The sequence below is a fragment of the Mus pahari genome, chromosome 9 (genome assembly GCF_900095145.1).
Source record: "Mus pahari chromosome 9, PAHARI_EIJ_v1.1, whole genome shotgun sequence".
NCBI lineage: Eukaryota > Metazoa > Chordata > Mammalia > Rodentia > Muridae > Mus > Mus pahari.
Genome location: NC_034598.1, coordinates 83,994,988 through 84,015,009, shown reverse-complemented (window position 1 = coordinate 84,015,009; position 20,022 = coordinate 83,994,988). Strand labels below are relative to the sequence as shown.

The 20,022-nt window shown below is 48.7% G+C and overlaps 1 protein-coding gene across 12 annotated transcripts in view; it reads left to right on the top strand.

Moving 5' to 3' along the window:
* Positions 1-9,856, top strand: part of Anks1b (ankyrin repeat and sterile alpha motif domain containing 1B) — a 1,029,892-nt gene extending 1,020,036 nt beyond the window's left edge. For 4 of the 12 annotated variants that reach the window (XM_021205751.2, XM_029542206.1, XM_021205756.2 and 1 more), the window contains 2 exons: positions 2,801-2,968; positions 6,373-9,856. In XM_021205751.2, coding sequence (XP_021061410.1) covers positions 2,801-2,968; positions 6,373-6,483 — 279 coding nt within the window. In that variant the 3' untranslated portion in view covers positions 6,484-9,856. Of the gene's footprint in view, positions 1-2,800; positions 2,969-3,573 lie in introns of all 12 variants that reach the window. The other 8 variants (XM_029542213.1, XM_029542210.1, XM_029542208.1 and 5 more) reach the window with 5 other exon arrangements.
* Positions 9,857-20,022: the final 10,166 nt, after the last annotated feature.

Here is a 20,022-nt window from a genome sequence, read left to right as displayed (position 1 = left end):
AGAAGAGAAGAGAAGAGAAGAGAAGAGAAGAGAAGAGAAGAGAAGAGAAGAGAAGAGAAGAGAAGAGAAGAGAAGAGAAGAAGGAAGGAGGAAGGAGGAAGGAGGAAGGAGGAAGGAGGAAGGAGGAAGGAGGTAGAAAGCAAGAAGGAAGAGAGGGAGGGATGGACGGAGGATGCATGGATCGTCCTCAGATCCTCTGTGACAGCACCTGTGCCCTGCTGGGTCCTGGCACACTGAGACAGTGAGGCCCTCACTGCAGGTCTCAGTGCCCAGGGGCCACTCCCTTCCTCCCATCCAGCATCCATGTTTAAAACATTAAGGCTACAGAAAAGACTGAAAGGTAACAACATCCAGGTCTTCCCGAATCACAAAAGAAAAGAAAAACACTCTAAAGCATTCTGTGTGTGTGTGCTGGTGTGCGCACCTTTAATCCCAGCACTTAGGAGGCAAAGGCAGGCAGATCTCTGTGAGTTTAAGGTCAGCCTGGTCTACAGAGCTAGGTCCAGAACAGTGGGGGATGGGAGGTTATACCCAGAAAAACCCTGTCTCAGAGAAGGGGAGAGGGGAAAGAAGAGGGAGAGAGAGAGGGAGGGAGGGATGGAGGGAGGGAGGGAGGGAGCAAGCGAGCGAGCGAGCGAGCGAGCGAGAGAGAGAGAGAGAGAGAGAGAGAGAGAGAGAGAGAGAGAGAGAGAGAGAGGCAGAGACAGAAGAGAAGGGAGAAGCAAGACACCTGTCATCCCAGCTCTGGGAAGACTGAGGCAGGATGCCTGCCGCAGGTTCAAAGCCAGTTGGGGGCTGAGTGGTCTGGTCTCCCTTTCTTCCCTGGGGACTTTCCTAATACCAGTCACTCATTTCAAAAGAGGACAAAACGTCTAACTTTGTATCATGCAGAAGCTTTTAGCTTCCCATAGTAACACATAGTAGCCATTTGAAAGCCTCAGCCACTCAAAGGAGCAGCTCTGACCTCCACCTGAAGACCCTGTGGTCTCACACAGCTCTCAGGAAATTCCTCTGAGGCTAGTGCTGAAGGAATCGGCACCCTAAGCTCACGTGGAGAGGCTGCCTGTTAGCTTCTCACCAGACACCAGGGAAGTCAGAACCCCTCCCCCCCCTTGGACTTCCACAGACCCTGCCCCATCCCCGTCCTGACCCCGCCTCCCGCCCCATCCCCGCCCTGAATGGCCTGTGCACAGTGTAGGCAGAGGAAAGGGCTCAGCCCTCATTGTGCAGTGATGGTCAGAGCTGCCTCCCAGGGCTCCCCCACTATCATTTGTTGGTGTGTTGCTAATTTACTCGTCTGACTCAGCCGTGGAAGTAAACACGAGTTAGTGTTCACTGCAGGGAAGTGTGTGGCCTGGCTGTGCAAGGGACGGGATGACAGGATCAAATGTCCATCTGTCTGAGAGGGGCACAGAGACTGACTGTCCCGCCAGCTCTCAAGATCATAGACATCACCCTGCTTGGGTCTGAGACCAGGACGCTTGATAGGACTTTGACCTAAAATCCGGTTGGTCCAGACTTGGTGAGATGCTTCCCCATGGCCTTGGAAGGCCACCTCATGTCGCCCATCCTCACTGAGTGCTGAGGGCAACGGGAGTCAACAGGAGGGCAACTCTTCTCAAAGCATGCTGGGAAGGAGGGGGGGGTAATAAAAACAGGAAGACACGGTAAACTTTCAGCAGAAGCAGATTGCTTCCTGCATTTTTGAAAGAAACCATAGAGAGATACAGTAGGGATGGTCACAGAATGAAAAACTTGACCCAGACGGTGGCTGTTCGTAGCCTGTGCCGCAGCACTGAGAGCATCCTCAGGCTGAGCCTGTGGCTCAATGTAGAGCATTTGCTAAGCAGGCATGAGACCACAGGTTCAATCCCCAGGCTCGTCCTAGATAGACCAGTAGGCACCCACTTCTATGATGCTTTCTGGCATAGGGATGTCGTGGCTCCGATCCGCCTTTCAGCGGGCTAATGTCATGTTGTCCCTGTGGGAGAATAGAAGGGGAAGCTGTATGTGGGAGAGAAAGCAGAAGTCAAAAAAAAAAAAAAAAAAAGTATGTGAAGCAAGGCGGGGATGATCCTGGGAGAACTGGCCTGTGCAGAGGACATACGTCCCAGGAGAGGTTTGCTATGGTACCCTGGCCTGACAAACTCTCGTCTCTTGGTGATTTGATGATAAAATATAGAGCGTGAACCCTTGGGGAGTGAAAATAAAAACTCGAGAAATAGATGGATAATTAGCTCTGTTTGAACAGTGTTTGCATGCTCGCTGCTGCCAACTGTGAGACTCCACACCAGCATGACTAATGCCTCCCCCCCCCCCGGGCCTAAATTAGATTCTGATTGTGTTTCTTATATATTCACTGAATCACAGATGTTTGAGGTAAAAAAGACCCAGAGTTCTCAGGAACACCTCCCATGGAGTGTGTGGGATCACTGCTACAAACCCCTTTCCCCCTGTCCAAGGCTCATGAGCACAGAAGCCACCCACAAGCGAGCGAGCGGCACCTGGAGGAGCACCCGGGGCTGGTGGGTTGCGTGAGGGCTCTGCTTATAAGGAATTAATGACGGGGGGGGGGGGGGCGTAGAAGTCTGGCAGCCTGGCTCCACACAAGGTTGCTACCTCAGTGACTAGCGTCCAGAGTGCCTCACTCTAACAGACTTCTCCTTGAGTCACTGCAGCTGCCGGTGGGGCAGTTCAAGGTCCGCACTGTCCCTCAGCTATCCACTCTGACCCTTTGTGTGCCTATAGTAAACGTTTTTTTGTTTTTTTTTTTTCCTTGTCTGTCTGTTTGCTCTTGTAGAATTTAGCCTATGAAATCATCCTAACGCTGGGACAAGCATTTGAGGTCGCTTACCAGCTAGCCCTACAAGCAAGAAAAGGGGGCCATTCCTCCACACTTCCAGAAAGCTTTGAGAACAAGCCCTCGAAACCCATCCCAAAGCCCCGAGTTAGCATTCGGAAGTCAGTGGTAAGTACAAGACAGAGACATCTCTAAGCCTGCAACCAGAGGGAAGGGGGATTCAAACAGGACCTGGTGCGGTGAGGGGGGGGGGCTTTAGAATCCAGCCTGCCCTCCCCTGTACTTTCCCATGGTCTCCTGCTGGCATGTGACCATCATTCCTGCAGGCTCAAAGAATCCTTTCCCCAGAATCCGAAGGTAACAGAGAAAACCACATTTTCTCTGCCACCTCTAGCAATAGCCTTGCGAGAGCTTGGATCGCTGGCTGCTGCTTCTGGTTTTGACCCAGCTCACCAGGCCTAGGAAAGTGTGGAGGCAGCCTTCTCTGAGGCCTTGCCTGTCACTCAGTCAGGGAGGCAAGCCTCTGCCCTCCAGAGAGATGTGCAGAGGCTCAAGGTGACGGTACCCTGGTACCCTCCTGGCCAAAGCTAGATACCACAGCTTGTGTCTTTCAGGAGACCACGGCATCCTCGAGATGCCTGAGCCACAGCCTGTGTGCCTTCCCTCTGGACAGCTGAAGCTCTCCACAGCCTAGTCACTGTTAGAAGGTGTTACCCCTCCTCCCTGTCATCTGCCTCCCTCCAGGAACTTCCTCCCTTCCCTCCCTCCCACAGGCTCCGCAGACATCCTGTCCCAACAGGCTGGTATGACTTCAAAGCGGCCGCCTCTGGTAGTAGCAACACCCCAAAGCTGGAAGGCTCCCAGCCAGCTTCCCATCTGCTCTCTGTTCCAGCTACCATCCCGCATCCTAGACTCTCTGGGATTGGCACCGGGCAGGCCCCCAGAATGCGTTGCCCCCCTCATCCCGCAATCTTTCCATCTGCTGCCTTCTCCTCCTCCTCCTCCTCCCATCAGCTCTCAGCCTCCGTCCATGTCATGAGGAAATAGACATTTTTAACCTCCAAAGAGAGGTTCCTTCCTTGGGATGATGTGGCTTCTCTGGATCACACCTTTGGGGCCCCTTCTCCTGTCTCTGCTCTTGGTCACCTCAGCACCCACGGAATGATCCCTCAGCATCCGGCCTCTCCAAGTCCCTGACCATTGTCCTCCTGCATCCCAGAAGGCCTCCGCTGATTGATTGGTCATTACCAGCGGCTGCTGCACCTCTCAAACCCCACGCTACACTCCTACCCCACACCCTCCTGCCTCAGCACCTCCCCAGACGGTGCCCCCTGCTCTCTATCCCCAGTCCTTGACACACCCCAGAACCCTAGAAATGTCTGTCCAGTTTGTTTCTAAGCATCTCCGCCTTCAGGTTTAGCCACTGTAAATCCTTGCTTCTCTACCCCCTGTCCCCAGCCCAGCAAATGACACGACACTTCACCATGCTGCTTGTCGCCCAAGTCACCTTGATTGCTGTTGTACCTGGACCTCCACATCCAGCCCATGAGCAGAGACCAATCTTTGCTCCCCTCAGACACACCTCCAGTCTGCCCACTCCTCTCTACTTCCTCCATCACCACCCCCCCAATCCAAGCCCAGTGCACACCCCTCCCAGCGACTCCCTTTCTTCACACAGGAAAAACCATAGCAGCCTAAAAATACCTGAACCTAATTTCCGATCACGCGTGGTGATGCCCAGGCTCTCCACTCCTTGAGTACACTGCTCAGTCCCACTGGAGTCTTTATGCCACCCGTGATCGCTCTCTTCCACCTCCCCTGGCCCCCGAATTCTGCACGGCCCCATGGTACCATTCAGGTTTTAGCTGCACGAAGCTTTTCCTAACCAGGGTCGATGCCTGGTCACCGTGTAGGCCCTCTTCATTCCGTGGAGTGTTGACTGAACTTACTGCTGCCTCTCTTCCTGCACAAACCTATCTACTCCATGAAGTACACTGGCATGCTGTCGCCCCAGGGCCCTAGCAGCACTGACCACAAACCTGGGGTCAGAGACGCGGGGTGGTGAGGGTGGACTTAACGAATGTGTCTCTGAGTGTGATTATTAGGCTTCCGGGTCCAGGAATGCACAGCGTGTTTGTGGGGATTGTCACTTAGACTGTTCTGTTCCTTCTCGGGTGGGCTGGGTGGGTCTGCTCACAGCACACGCACGTCCTTCCAGCTATACTGCGGTCAGAGTAGACTCCTTCCAGAGGAGCACAAAGGCTTTGTTGCCATAAGGGCTCATAGAATATGCATCTAGGCGCCCTCTCTGGGAAACAGGAGAGTCCACAGTCTACTTGGCTCCGGATGCAGGCCCTCGCCAGGCTTCAGAACTCCAATTTCCTCAGCTCTGGTTGTTGACTCTTAGGACACACACACAGTACTCTTTCTAAAAGCCCTTCTTCCCTCAGCCTGTGAAGGCACAGGGCAAACCATGGCAGAAGGCAGCCGGATAGGCACATAGGCTGAGGCCCTGCAGCCTCCAGCAGGTTAAAAAGCTGACAGAGGAAGTCTGAGCAGGCCTTCCAGAAACTCCTTGGTCCCATTTACAGAGCCAAGTAGATGAAGGCCAAAGGATGAGCAAGCCATTGGGGAAAGAGCTTAACTGAGGCCCGTCAGAGCTCGGACCTTAGCTGCTGCCCAGTGAATGACACGCTTGGCTTTATGGAAAGCTCAAGGACATCTGAACCCAGGACAGAGTCCACCAAGGACTCTGACAAGCCCTGGCTGGCCTCTTCCCTTCCTGTCTCGGGTTCATCCCTCTCTGCCATTTTCCTGTCCCCCTGGGATCTGTACCTGCTTTTTGTCCACTCGAGTACCTTTCTTATCCAGGCCGAGCACTCATTGTCTGAACAGCATTTATTGACTGTACAATTATTTATTGCATGCCTGCTTTGCATTGGGCTGCCTAGAGTTTTCCCAGGTTTGGAGAAAATAGCAATAAAGTTAACCAAAGCCCCACCTTTACGGAGGGGCATCCGTTGTGGAAGAGGGAGTAGACAGGTGGTATGTGTCTGTGTCAGGAAGAGATCGGAATGCGGGGAGCTAAAAGGTTAAGGTGCCATTTTGTAGAGGGTGTGGCGAGTACAAGAAGTGGTGTTGAAGTCAAGACCTGGACCACACTGGCTAGGAGGCAAACGGGGGAGAGCAGAGGCCTCACGCAGGGATGGGTGCCCAGGGCCATTCCCAGAGCAGCATGGTTGGAGCTCAGAGAGGCAGCAGGCAAGTGGGCGGGGCGCTGCAGTGTCCTCGGAGGACGTGGGGTTCTTTCCAGACCCCGATATTGGGGTGTTGGGAACCACCGCTGCTCCCCTGCCTCTGCGCCCGGGGGCGGGGCCAGGTCTCACTCGCGTCACCCTTGCAGGCCCCTGCAGAATCGCTGTGCAGTACAGGTGCGAACGCGCGGACGCCGCCGGGGCCGCCCCGCAGCGCGGCTGGGCGAGCGGGGCCCGAGGTGGGGTTCCAGCGGCGCCCACGCGGCCGCGCCGCCGCCCAGCTGCCGGATAACGGGCATCAGCCTTTCTGTTTTAAAGCAGATCGACCCTTCTGAGCAAAAGACTCTGGCCAATCTGCCGTGGATTGTGGAGCCGGGGCAAGAAGCCAAGAGGGGCATTAATACCAAGTATGAAACCACGATTTTCTGATACCCGCCGCCCCGTCCTCGCGGTGCCTTGCTCGCCCAGCAGTCCCCGCAGCAGGCTCTCCTTCGCGCCTCCGTGTCCACCCGCCCCGGGAGGAAGACTGCTCCAGCTCGCGTGGCCTCGTCACGGGCGGAAGGGCGACGGCCATCCCTAGGGAGCCTTCTGCCAGCGAGACTTTGACGCCCCTTAGAGGCGCGAGGGGGGCTGCGCGGGGCACCCCAACTCCGCTACCACCGCCTCCTCCGAGGTACTGCTCAACTGCCCCGTACTTGCTTTGCTTTAGTTGGGGGGAGAATACCTTTTTAAAAGTGAGAGGGTGGGGAGAGGGAGGGTCTCCAGTACTGCCTGAAAGTCTCGGGTTTATGTTTTCACGGTCAGCCGTTTTGAAGGGAAAGGTCAGAACAGTACTACCCCACCCCCCAAAGCACCTGTAAAGTCATTGTATCACTGAGTACAATTTCATGCAAAAAGACAAAGCAACCCTCACCAGGAAGTTCTGTCCCCCCCCCACACACACTCGATTTCTATATTTGTGGATTTTATAGTAATCAACTATATGTCAGATAAAGGAAACCTTTATTGAATGATTCAAAAATTTAAAAAGTGATTTAAAACAGAGGAATTTATTATGCACAGAAAAAAATGTGTCTTGTATTAAATATTTTTATTAAAAAGAATGTTTCATTAATGCATTCATAAGAAAACTAGGTTTGTTGTGCGGGGTGTTTCTGGTTTCGTTTCAAATGACTACATTCCTACTGCTACTTGCCCTGAGGTCCTGGCTCAGTCAGGGTGAAGCCCGGATGCCCTTTGCCTCAGGAGCAGAACGGGCTAGTGCTGCGGGTGACTCAAAGTGCTGACTCAGCCGTAGCCTGCATAAGTGGTTTATTTGGGGTTGTTTTGGGTTTTTGTTTTGTTCTGTTTTGTTTTAGCCTTTGGGGTGTTTTAAAGAACATGTTTAGCAAAAAATTAATTAAAAAATAAATAAAAGCTAGGGCTCCTGCTGCCAAGATTTCTGTCAAGGAAACCTTGTTTGAGAACGATGTTAATAAAATTCTATTGCAAAATTCTTTTCTAGAAAAAATAAATAACACAAAAAAAAGAAGAAATTCCAAAGTAATAAAAACTTTTCTTGAAACAGATTTAAAAAAAAAAGTTTGCTTACTATTTGATTAAATAAATTTACTTATGTTTCTTTAAGGTATTTTAATTTTTTTAATGTCTCTGTGGAGTATTTGTATGATACCATAATGTATATTTCTGTAGAAACAAATTATATAAACAGTATCAATATCATTATAGAAAAATAACATTTTAATGTATATTGTTCTAACCAATCATATTGTGAATCATTTTGAAGTTCATTATAGCGATATTGATAAATTGTGAACTTGTCTTAATGTTTTTTTTTAATTAACCAATATTATTTTAAACCTGAGATTCTCACATTCACCAGTTGGTGAGTTTTGAAGAAAAACTAAATTTCATTTCAACTGACAAATGTATATGCTTTGAGTTCAGTGTTGAAGAATTTTAATACAATATTAAATTACTTGAACTGAATAGTTCCTTGTATATATTTTGCCTATTCACTGTTGATATGTATGTAGTAAACAGAGACAAGAATAACATTCAAATATGGTACCAAATGGAACCTTTACAGGAGCAAAGCAGCCAGGATGTGTATCTAAGCTTGGGCTTCCAGTTATAAATTTTGTAATTTTTGTCATTATTTATATCCTATATTAAAAAAAAAAAAGCACACAAAATAAAACAGAAGTTGTACAGTGGCTGGTGCCTGGCATTGTTCTGTGAGCACGCCCGGGGACTAAAGGCCCAGCCCTCTCCACAGATAAAGAGATTTGTTTTCAATTGGCAACATCAGTGAAAAAAAAAGAAAAAAGAAAAAAAAAAAAAACTTGCTCGTTTCCAAGTTCACGGTCTGAAAAAGAAACATTGTCTCCAGAAGCTTGAATTTAAGCCAAGATGCCTTTGCATTGTCTTTTAAAAGTGGCATATAAGGGGGAAATTGGCAAGACAGACATTTCTAAAACAGAGGGGACCACACACACTCACACACACACAAAATAAAAAACAGACATATGTAGCATAAAACATATAGCTTGCTTGGGAAAACATCCCCTGCACATCTTTATACATCCTCAAGTCCTTTCGTCTTTTTTTCCTAAAACATGCACCTGCTGTAAAGTAAGTGATAGGCTAGTCAGAGCTACACTGATTCTGTGATCAGCGACCACCATGCTGCAGGTCCTTCAACCTCCATCACCCATTGTCCAATCCATGACTGCTACCCTTGAAAACCCAAAGTAGTCTTAGGGTGCTCTCTGCCTGTCATTCAGAGGCCTGGGACTTTGAACCCGAAAGAGATAAAGCAATGAAAGCAGGATTGAAGTGGGCCCGGGGCCTGGGATACCTCAGGCAGGGGTTTTCCACTCTGATGCTTCCACTGGGCCAGTTTGTTCACTTTGTTTTTATTTTCTCTGTTCATCACATGTGTGTTTGTATTCATAATGATTCCAGCATGAAGTATGGAGCACACTCCAATTAGGGGAAATTAAAAGACACAAGACTAGCATAGTGGTGAAATATCTTCTTGTGCTGGCACCAGGTTGAAGGAGCAGTAAGAACAAAGCCAGCCATGTGGCAGAGTTAGCCCCCTCCAGACGGGAGGGTACAACAGACAGTTGTGGTTTGTCTCAGAGAGGAAGGCAGGAGTAACTCTGATCTCCCTCTCCATTCTTCACCCAAAGCTAAGGGTCGGGGCACAGGAGCAGCCCATGGCCAGAGCAAAGTAGAGAATGCAAGAGACACTCCGGAAGCAGAAAAGCCAGCTCAGGCATGGGAGATGGGGTTTATAGCTGACTTTGTTTAAGGGGAAAGCCTAATATTTGATAAATGGAGTAACCAGCGGTTGAGAGTGACAAGCCCTTAAATGCTAACATTAATCAAAGGAAAACTTAAATGGCTCCCTTTACAGAAGGACTTGAATTCAATCGATCCGTTTAATTTTTTTTCTTATTAAATGGTGTTCTGTAATAAATCTGGATGAATGGACCCTATGAAAATCCTGCTCGGCTTGTTAATAAGTCATGGAAGTGGTTTCTCTCAAATTGGACTGCTTGGGAATGTCGCCAGCCTATCTAATGTCTGGATGAGATGGAACAGGTGTCTAAGCTTAAAGGGCGTGTGGCCACCTCCTCCAAAATCAGTAAACATTTGCACTTGGACTCCAAGTAAATGTTACTCCTATTTCTAAAATGAATTGACAATTTGGGGGAGTAGTCTAGTTTCCAGTGAGCTAGAATGTAATGTCCACATTCAGAAATCTGTATAGAATAAAGCCTCTTTACTGACATTACAACTTTAAGCTCTCTTTGTCTACTGGCCATTCAGTGAGTTACCTTTCCTCTGCAGTATGATGGTTATAAGCATTGTCTTAATAGATTCAATAACCAGCCAGCACAGGCCAGCAGCGTCTCTGCAGCCAGCACAGGCCAGCAGCGTCTCTGCAGTCAGCCGACCCATCATTCTGACCCCCACAAGACCATTTGGCCTCACAAATACTTACTGAGGTTGGCCCTAGGAGCAGAGCTCGGTTTCCCACAGAAGTCCCCAAGCAAAGAAGAACCCGTGTACAAGGGTCAGATCTGTTGTCACCCTCCAGCATACAGAGGTGTTTCCCTGTACCCACAGGGATGTAACTTCCCTGGCTTCATCTCAAGTCTCTCTTCTTGCTGTGAATTCACACCACTGTCCTTCCCCCTGCTTCTGCACATCATTCCAGACTCAACACTCATTCAGTGTGTAACTCGGAGATTCCGTAGCTATACGTCACAGCTATCCATTGTCAAAACAGCTTTCCCTTTCTTCTGCAAACCCCCAGAGACCTGTGCTTATAAAAGCTGCCTCGGCCTTCTATAAGACTTTCCAGGACTGGCTCATAATGGAGGGAAGGAAGAGGGAGAGACATAAGGCTAAGGCATCCCATGCTGTTCACCCCCCAGTGGGGTCACCCAGCTGTCTCCTACAGCTGCAGCAGCTGTGCAGGCTTCATGAGTGGCTCTACTTGATTCAGCCAGCCAGAGCAAGGTGGAGTCAGGTGACTGACGTGCAGAGTCCCCAGAGTTCGGGACGTTTCTACATCATCTTACTGACCTAGTGGAAGAGCTGAGACAAGACAGGCTTACACACAAACTCAGCTCACAACATGGTCATAAAAGCCACTGAAAGCAACCTATATTCAATACCCAATATTACTGTCCTCTGAGGTCTCCATGATACAATCAAGCAGTCCATACAGGGGCAGAGCTCCCAAGAGAAGCGTTGAGACAGCCCCAGGAAGAAGCTACATCACCTGTTTTCTGACATTCAAGAGGCTGATTTCTCCACATGTCTTGAAAGTACAAGTCCTGTTTTGTTTTGTTTTGTTTTGTTTTGAGAGAGAGAGAGAGAGAGAGAGAGAGAGAGAGAGAGAGAGAATGAGAATGTTGAGTTGGGAAACCGAGGAGAAGAACGGTATCCTGGCATGTTTTATCAGCATTTCCAGGGTGTGCTATCATCAGAGACCCTAGGTGATCTGTGGGATGTGCCTGAGCTCCAGCCGATTGGCAAGAGTAGAAGGAAGACCCTGTAGTTGGCAACTAATTCATTGTTCATCAGCGCAGCATGGGGTCAGTGAGATGACTCAGCAAGAAAAGGCACTTGCCAGGAAAGCCCGAGTTCCATTCCCGGAACCCACCTCAAGGTGGAAGAAGAAAACCACCGCCATCAAGTTGCCCTCTGACCTCCATATGCATGTGTCATATGACAGTGAGGGCGAGGGGGCAGAGGTTAGTGACTGGAGGTTCATTGCTGTACGAGAGTAGCAGTTACAAACGGAACTTAGCGACGAGAATGCCAGACATGGCATGGCTTCTATAAGGGAGTGGTTGAATTTTCCTTTGTGCACTATGAACATCAGAGATTAGGCAGTCCAGGACATGGTTGAAGGGACTCTGGCCAGCTTAAATGTGACAAATATAGCCCTGGCAGGTCTTGACCTTCTCTCCCATTCCCTCTGCCTTGATTTAAAAAGAAAAATGTTAGATTACACTCCTAAAGCTAATTCCCAAGGTCTATTCCCTTATTTGGCCACTTCCTCCTCCTGAGGCTGAATACCAAGGTCCAGCTATCAGAATATTGAAGCCCAGCAATCAAAAGCCCCCTTTGACTCACCTAATTAACATGCCCAATTAAAATTAAACACCTCATCCTAACACGGGGTTTCTCCTAGTCCCTTTATAATCCACCTTTTGCCTTTGAACCACATCTGTCTCCTCTCTATCCAGAGGCAGTCCTTTGTCCTCCAGGACAAATACCCCTTCCCTCTCTCCCTTGCTCATTTCCTCCCCTCTCTCTTGTTCCCTTCCCTGTCTCCCTCTTTCTTTTTCTCCTTTGTCCCTTACCCCTGCCCTTTGTCCCTCTGGGGTAAATAAATCTCTGTGCTGAGAACTTGGTCTGAGGGCTTGGTCTTGTGGGTCCTGAGCCAATACATTTCTCTTCAGTGGTAGTCCTCATCCTTCCTAATCCTAAGGCACTTCTATATTCTCACACTGCCAACATGTGGCTTTTACCCTCAGTATTGGGAAGACTTCCTTGTCTCACTGTGGCCGACAGAACACTGTTCCGAGTATTCACATTCCGGGCAGGAGAAAAGACGGTAAAGACTAAAGACTGGTATTGTTGCCTTGATGACCAAGCTTTTAAGTACTTTTCAGAAAGCTCCATAAGGCTCACTGGCCACCCTTTGTTACTAGGAAGCCTAAATAAATAGAAATAAAAATAAAAAGTTCAGCAACATAAGGATTGTTAGTGAAGAAAAGGGGGAGGACTGGATTTGGTAGCGGTCACCACAGGAATAGGTAAAAGGCAAGTTCACATAGATGAGAGGCTGGGACAGAGAAGGCAGAGACCGCAGGGGGCGCTAAGGACAACCCTGCAGAATTGCTGGTGAAACCCAACTAGGGAAAAACCCTAAGCCCCGCCCCGTGCTGGCACACACCTGTGCGCCTGACTTCCGGGGCTGTGAAGGCAGAACAAACTTAAGGAGCAGCTCACACACCACAGGAGCATTCAGCTGTAGTGCCAAAGGGGCAGGCCTGATCAGGCATCACGGCCAAATGCAGAGATGATCTGCCTTGACCTCCACTACATAACGGGAATCACATGGGAACTTTAAAAGCTATTCCCTGCCTCTCCTCCCCGCCCCCTCCATCTCCTGAGACAGGGAGACATTGGGTTAGGGGCGATTCTAGATACTTCAGTGAGAGAAATGAGAAGCAGCAGGGCTGTCCCCAGAAATGGCCATACCAGCGGTTCCCTCCTTGAGACTATTAAACCATTTGCTGGGTCACACAGCTCACTGGCCAAGCGGGCCAACCTGTGCCAGCACCCCCAAGCCACATGCTTGGGAAAGCCCAGAGTCTTAAGTACCCCTTATTCCCAATCCTCCCTGAGCACACACAGCCCAAAGGGAATGAAGTTTAGAACAGTTGGGAGGAGAGCAGATGACAGTCTTCCTGCGGCGCAGAGGCTCTCTTAAAAGCCAACAGCCACGGAGGGGTAGAAGCACGGGCTGCTTAGACGGAGCTGTGTTTCCTGATGCAGAAGCCGCTTGAGCCCAACCCATAGATGAGGAATCCTGGACGGGACAGGAATGAAGTTTGCAAAGAGGCAAAGGGGATGACTGGGTCATTGTCGATGATCGACGTTACGTGCCTGACATGTTCTCCTTTGCCTCCCACAAGCCCTGTATCCCTGGTACATTTCCTATCTGATGAGTGAGAAAAGGGCTCTGAATGGCTGCCCAACAGAAGGGGGGAAAAAAATAAAGCGAGGAGTTCCAAAGCAGAGTTTGGGGAGAGGGCTCAGCTTATAAAATGCTTTCCTTGAAAGCTTTGAGGACCTGAGTCTGTGTCCCAGAACCTAGACATGAAATACCTAGACATTAAAATACCAAACAGGGTAAGCTAACTTGTAATCCCCGTGTAGAGGAGGAAGGAATAGGTAGATCCTTGGGAGGTCTCTAGCCAGCAAACCTAGATTTATTGGCAAACTCCAAGCCAGTGAGAGACCCTATCTCAAACAAACATACAAACAAAACCTAGATGACTTGAACCTAGAAAACAACTTCTGTCTTAGTTAGGGTTTTACTGCTGTGAACAAATACCATGGCCAAGGAGTCTCCTTAAGAACAACATTTAACTGGGGCTGGCTTACAGGTTCAGAGGTTCAGTTCATTATCATCAAGGGAGGAACATGGTGGCATCCAGGCAGGCATGGTGCAGGAGGAGCTGAGAGTTCTACATCTTCATCTGAAGGCTGCTAACAGAAGACTGGCTTCCAGGCAGCTAGGATGAAGGCCTTAAAGCCCCACACCCACAGTGGCACACCCACTCCAAGTCCACACCTACTCCACCAAGGCCACACCTCCCAACGCTGCCACTCCCTGGGCCAAGCATATACAAACCATCACAAAATCAGATATCGGCCTACACATCCAAACATACATGCACATGTGCATATACGTTACACACATTGGTTTCAAAATGGAAGCAGGCCCCTCGAAGTCGGGGTTATGGCTAACAACTTCCCACCGTCAATATCGCAATCATCTGAGCGCCAAGAGCAGACTGGGCAGCTGCCGGGTGCTGGCAAATTCAAAACACCGCAGCCTCTGTTGCCCAACAGGATCCTATCAGAGTGGCCAAAGACCATCCCAGTGAGCACTGAGAGGGGAGTAACTGACTACCGGAAGCTCCTGATGGCATCCCTCACTCTGCTTAAAGCAGACGTACGAAATGAATGGCCTGAGTACAGAACCGAAATGATGCTTTCAGATCCTCCCGCCCCAGCTTCTGCAGCAAGACCAGACTGAGTCATCACGGGAGGCAGGCAGTTAGATAGTCAACCTCCGCCCCGCCCCCCCCCCCCCCCCGTGTGCATACTGTGTGCACGCCTAACAAACACCTGAAGCACCTTCTTGAGATTCAGATCATGTATGGAGCGAGTCCTGCCCACAGCATGACTCTTGAAGGCACTATCAGAAAGGACAGCTCTCCCCATTCTAAATTTTATTTGGTTTTGTTGTTGTTGTTGTTGTTGTTATCTCTAACACTGCATAAAACAAGGATACAAACCTAAAATTCCAGCACTAGAGCTGGAGGTTCAAGGTCATCCTGGAGTATGTGAGTTCAAGGTCAGACGTTCAAGGTCATCCCGGAGTATGTGAGTTCGAGGCCAGCCAGCCTGCGGCTACTGGGCTACATAAAACCTTGTCTTAAAAAAAAAAAAATCTTTGTGGACAAAGTCCACAGTGAGGAGAGTGGAATACTACCATACAAGGTAAGGAGGCTAGCATCACTGTCAAGTGAGGGAGCAGAGAGAACTCAATCACTCAAGTTGGTGGATGATCTTCCCCAGATACTGAAACTCAAGCCTGTGCCCACACCCAGGCTGTTTATCTCCAGGAAACCCAGTCGGGTCCCACCTGAAACCATACTCACTCCAGTGGGTTTGGGCTTCCCAAAAAAGGAAAACCAGAGCTGGATGCTAGCCCCAGCTTCATCACTGGTGCCTGGAGGGGGTGGGGGGGGGTAGCTCTGAAAATTCTGAAAACTGAATGATGTACCAATATAACCAACACATGGATAGAAGCAAGAGAACTGGAAGTTCAAGACAAGCCTGGAATGAGCCCTTGTCTCAAAAAAGGGGAGTGGGGGTGGGGGTGGGGGTAGGGGTGAGGAATAGCAAGATGGCTCCGTGAGTTAAGATGCTTGCTACCAAGCCTGATGATGTAAGTTCCCCCAGGACCCACTAGTGGACTGACTCCTGTCCTCTGACCTCCACATTCAACCCAAGGCGCGCGCGCACACACAACACACTGCTTAGTACACATGCACACATACATCCATGCAGGAGCACACTTGCACAGGCACACACACACACCAAATAAAAATATAATAAAAAAAATTTAATTTAAAGACTGGGGCTGTCTAGCCTGCAAATCTCCAGCTCTGTGGAGATGAAATGAGAGTGACCCACGCCTGGAGTGGACAGGAAGTGCTTCTGAGGGTGATTCGAATGTGAGGCTCTCTGCCCCCGGTCAAGTCCTTCACATCTACTGAGAGCCTTGAAATCTGCTCAGCAGCTCAGTCTACACACCCAGAGTCAGGCCTTGGATGCCCTTAGTCCAAGGAGATGGAAAAATAACAGGAGTATATCCTCTATTCACCTGTTCACTGTGTGCGATCCGCTGTATCCCCAGTCCTGACGTTCTGACCTCATGAATGAATTGACAATGGTCACCGGCAGCTCACTTTCTGGAATTGCAAATGAAAATTCCCCAAGTTTCAGTCTCCTCATACTAGCAAGGAGGCCCAGGAGCAACTTGCCATCCAATGCTAAGTGACCTCAAAACCCTGGTCTCTGAGGGACATCACATTTGACCCAATTCTTCAGCCCCTTCCATCCCAACAGATGCCTGGAAGACTATTCCTTCTGCAGTTAACCTCATAGCCCCAGAGTAGCTGAGGTTCTCATTCAGGTACCTTAATAACTGCTGAACACATCCGCAGACCTGCAGGGAGGAGACGTGAGCAAGGACTCTTTTTTCCCGTGACCATCTTCAGAGACTAGGAACTATTAGAAAGGCAGGTCTCCTTCTCAAAAGGTCACAGGGAAAATTCTAATATAGAGCATTTGTTGAATAATAGATGGCCTCTCCTGCAGACTTCGAGACTCTGGGGATATGTTTATTCATTCCCTATAATTTGGTAGCAAACCTCTTTTATCCAAGTGAAGTTTTACAATCCCCTAATGACGTTTCACAGGAAAATGATAACACAGAACCATAAAGAAAACTCTAGTGCTACGTTACAACTCAATTCATCACCTTTGCAATAACCTCGTGGATGCAGGAGCACAGAGAATCTCATGTGCATCCAGGCACGTGGGAGCTTCAATCACGCACCATTCACTGAGGCTTTAATTTCAGGGCAAGTTGCGTTCAGACTCTGGTGTTATAGCACATTTGCCTTCCAAGAGTAAATGATCTAATGGGGGGAGGGAACAATATTCAAATAAGCAATGTCAGTATAAAGAAATAGAAGTGGCAACAGAAGAAGAGTGTCAAGAGAGGTGGGACAGATCATCAACCTGTGAAGGCTGTTTCGAAGGATATACAAAAGACGGTGTTACGAAAAAAAAAAAAAACCTAGGGGCTCAGAAGGTCATAGAGAACAGGCCATGCAAAGCCACTGAACAAAGAGAGCACCAAACACACAGGCCCGGGACCACAGATTAAAGTTTATAAAGAGATGTTCAAAATTAAGATTAGGAAATGCCATGGAATAAGAGCACAAGGGGGGGGGGGCGTGGGGCGGGGAGAGATGGCTCCGCCATTAAGAGTGGCTGCTGATCTCCCAGACAATCTAGGCTTGGTTCCCGACTCCCGTGATGGATGGGTCCGCAGAGAGCATTCTATACTGTGCAAGTGGAGGAGAGCTTACAAGCAGCAGGCCTTCCTTGCTCTCTTCTCACCGTGGACAGAATGTGACCAGCCTCTTCAACCTCCTGCTGCCTCGATTTCACCACTATGGTGGGCTATACCCTGAACGGGGAGCCAGCATAAACACTTCTCCATTAAGTGGCTTTTGTCCAGATTTTCCCACAGCAACAGGAAAAGTAACCAATACGGGCTAGATTCAGTGAGAGAGGATTCAAGTCAGGAAGGAGGAGAAGGAGTCTCAAGAATGAAAAAAAAAAAAAAAAACAGATTTCTGGATGAAAGCCTGTGCCAGCAGAATGTGGGCAGTTGGGATGGTTTGTATATGCTTCACCCAGGGAGTGGCATTATTAGGAGGTGTGGCCTTGTTGGAGGAGGTGTGTCACTGTGGCTGTGGGCTTTAAGACATTCAGCCTAGCTGCCTGAAGGTCAGTATTCTGCTAGCAGCCTTCAGATGAAGATGTAGAATTCTCAGCTCCTCCTGCACCATGCCTGCCTGGAGGCTGCCATGCTCCCACCATGATGATAACACCTGAACCCGTAAGCCAGCCCCAATGAAATGTTGTCCTTGTAAGAGTTGTCTTGGTCACGGTGTCTGTTCACAGCAGTAAAGCCCTAACTAAGATATAAATTGATCCCAGACACTGGGGTATTGCTGTGATAGGCCTGACCACGCTTTTGCTTGGAAGAATGTGGATTTTAGGGACTTTGGATTTGGACATCAGTGGAATGCTTTAAGTGGGGCTTAATGGGCCATCCTAGTAGGAATATGGAAGACTTTGTTGCTGAGAATGATTTGAACTGTGCAGACCTGGCCCAAGAGGTTTTAGTGAAGAAGAATGTCAGTATGTGGCATAAAGACGTTTTTTGTGGTACTTTGGTGAAGAATGTGGCTGCTTTTTGCCACTGTCAAATCTGCCTGAGGCTAAGGTGAAGAGATTTAGATTAATTGCTTTGAAAAAAGGAAGTCTCACAACGGCCTGGCATAAATTCTGTTGTGTGGTTACTAAGGTTCGTTCTTACAAAGAGCATTTTAATGAAAAGGAGCAAGCTCAGAGAGGAAAAATACAAAATATATGGTTCACATATTAAAGGGGCACCAGGAAGTAGAATGGAGCTGAATCCTATGATCTAGAAGATAACAGATTAAGGGAGCGGGGCTTTGGGCCAATATCCCATCCAGCTGAATTTAGGTCCAGGCACAGTGGTACATACCCTTATACCCAGGAGACATAACCATGCAGATCTCTGAGTTCAAGGTCAGCTGGGGACACAGCAAGTTCTAGGTGAAGAAAAGCTTAAACCCAGGTGTGGTGGTACACATATTTACTCCCATGCACATCTCTTAGTTCAAGATCAATCTAAAGAGCAAGTTCCAGGACAGCTAAACTTAGACAGTGAAGGAGATGGAAAACAGAAAGCTCATAATAATGTAAAAGAACAAGGGGACCATGTTCCAACCCCAGTAAGCAGTAGAACTCAGCAGCTTTGGCCATGTGTCTCTGGCTTTAGAGTCCAGAATAGAAGGGACTACTGGGACAACTGATGTTGGTTAGCTGGAGCTAAAAAATTAGTGGCAATTAAAGAGAGACCTGCATCACTGAGGTGAAATCTTCTGGGAAGTATTTTCTGAGAGCACAAAGAAGCTGTGTTCCAGAGGTAACCAAGGTTGTACCTCATGCTGCAGCTTGACTTTGTAATGTGTAAGAGTCACTCAGGTGGTACTGGTTTTAAAAGTATGAAGGGGTCATGGAGAGCAGCTGAGGCTTGGCACTATGAGAAACCAGGGAAGGCCACTGGTGAAGGTTCAGCCTCAGATGAAGTTGACAGCCCAGGACTGAAGGGGTCATGCAAAGAAGTTAAGGTATGTCACCATGAAGACAGCCTATGAGAGGTTATTGGTGAAGCCTAGTTGCAGCAGAAGACCCAGCATATTGAAGATGTCAATACCATGGGATGATCACCAAGAACAGCAGCAGCAATGGAGTCGACCAGAGCCTAGCTGGAGATATGACCCAAGCCTTTTGGAGGAGCCCAGATTATGTGTGGATCCCAGACAATGGAACAAGAAGCTTTAATGTTGAAGTTGCCTTGGAGACCCCAAGATGTTTGAGGTGTCGGAGCTGTAGAATATCTGCTGAGGAAAGCTGCTAATAAGGAGTGGAACCAGCTCAGGAAAAAGAACTTTGTTTCATTCAGCAAAGATGAAAAAGGAGTGGAAATCTGAAGACCGCTTTGACATCAGATATGGAGATGCAGAGTTTGGAGTTTGCCCAGCTGGTTTCCTGCCTTGCTTACAGTTAAGTGACTGGATGAAATCTCAGAAGAGACTTTAAACTTTGGACTTTTAACAGTGTTGAGACTTCTATAGTCTATGGAGATTTTGGAAGTTAGACTAAATGTACTTTTTTTATTATGCTATGGCTAGGTATACCCCCCCCCAATAGACTCATGTGTTTGAAAAGCCTATGGGCTCCAGGGAGTGGAATGTGATGGTTTGTATATGCTTGATTCAGGGAGCATTATTAGGAGGTGTGGCCTTGTTAGAGTGGGTGTGTCACTGTGGGTATGAGCTTTACGACATTTAGCCTAGCTGCCTGGAAGCCAGTATTCTGCAAGCAGCCTGCAGAAGATGTAGACTCTCAGCTCCCTGCCTGGATGCTACCATGCTTCCACCATGATGATAACCTGAACCTGTAAGCCAGCCCCCACTGAAATGTTGTCCTTATAAGAGTTGCCTTGGTCATGGTATCTGTTCACGGTATCAAAACCCTAAGACAGCAGTGCACACTGAGCAAAAGGCTCCAAGTGAGAATTCTCAGGGTGAACAAGCTAAGGGACTGCCTCCTGAATATGAAAGCAATGAGGGAGGGCAGAGAAAGCAGATAAACCATCAGAGTTCAATGCACAATATGCATATAGAAAACTAAGAAAGGATGGAAGATGGAGGATAAACACACACACACACACACACACAC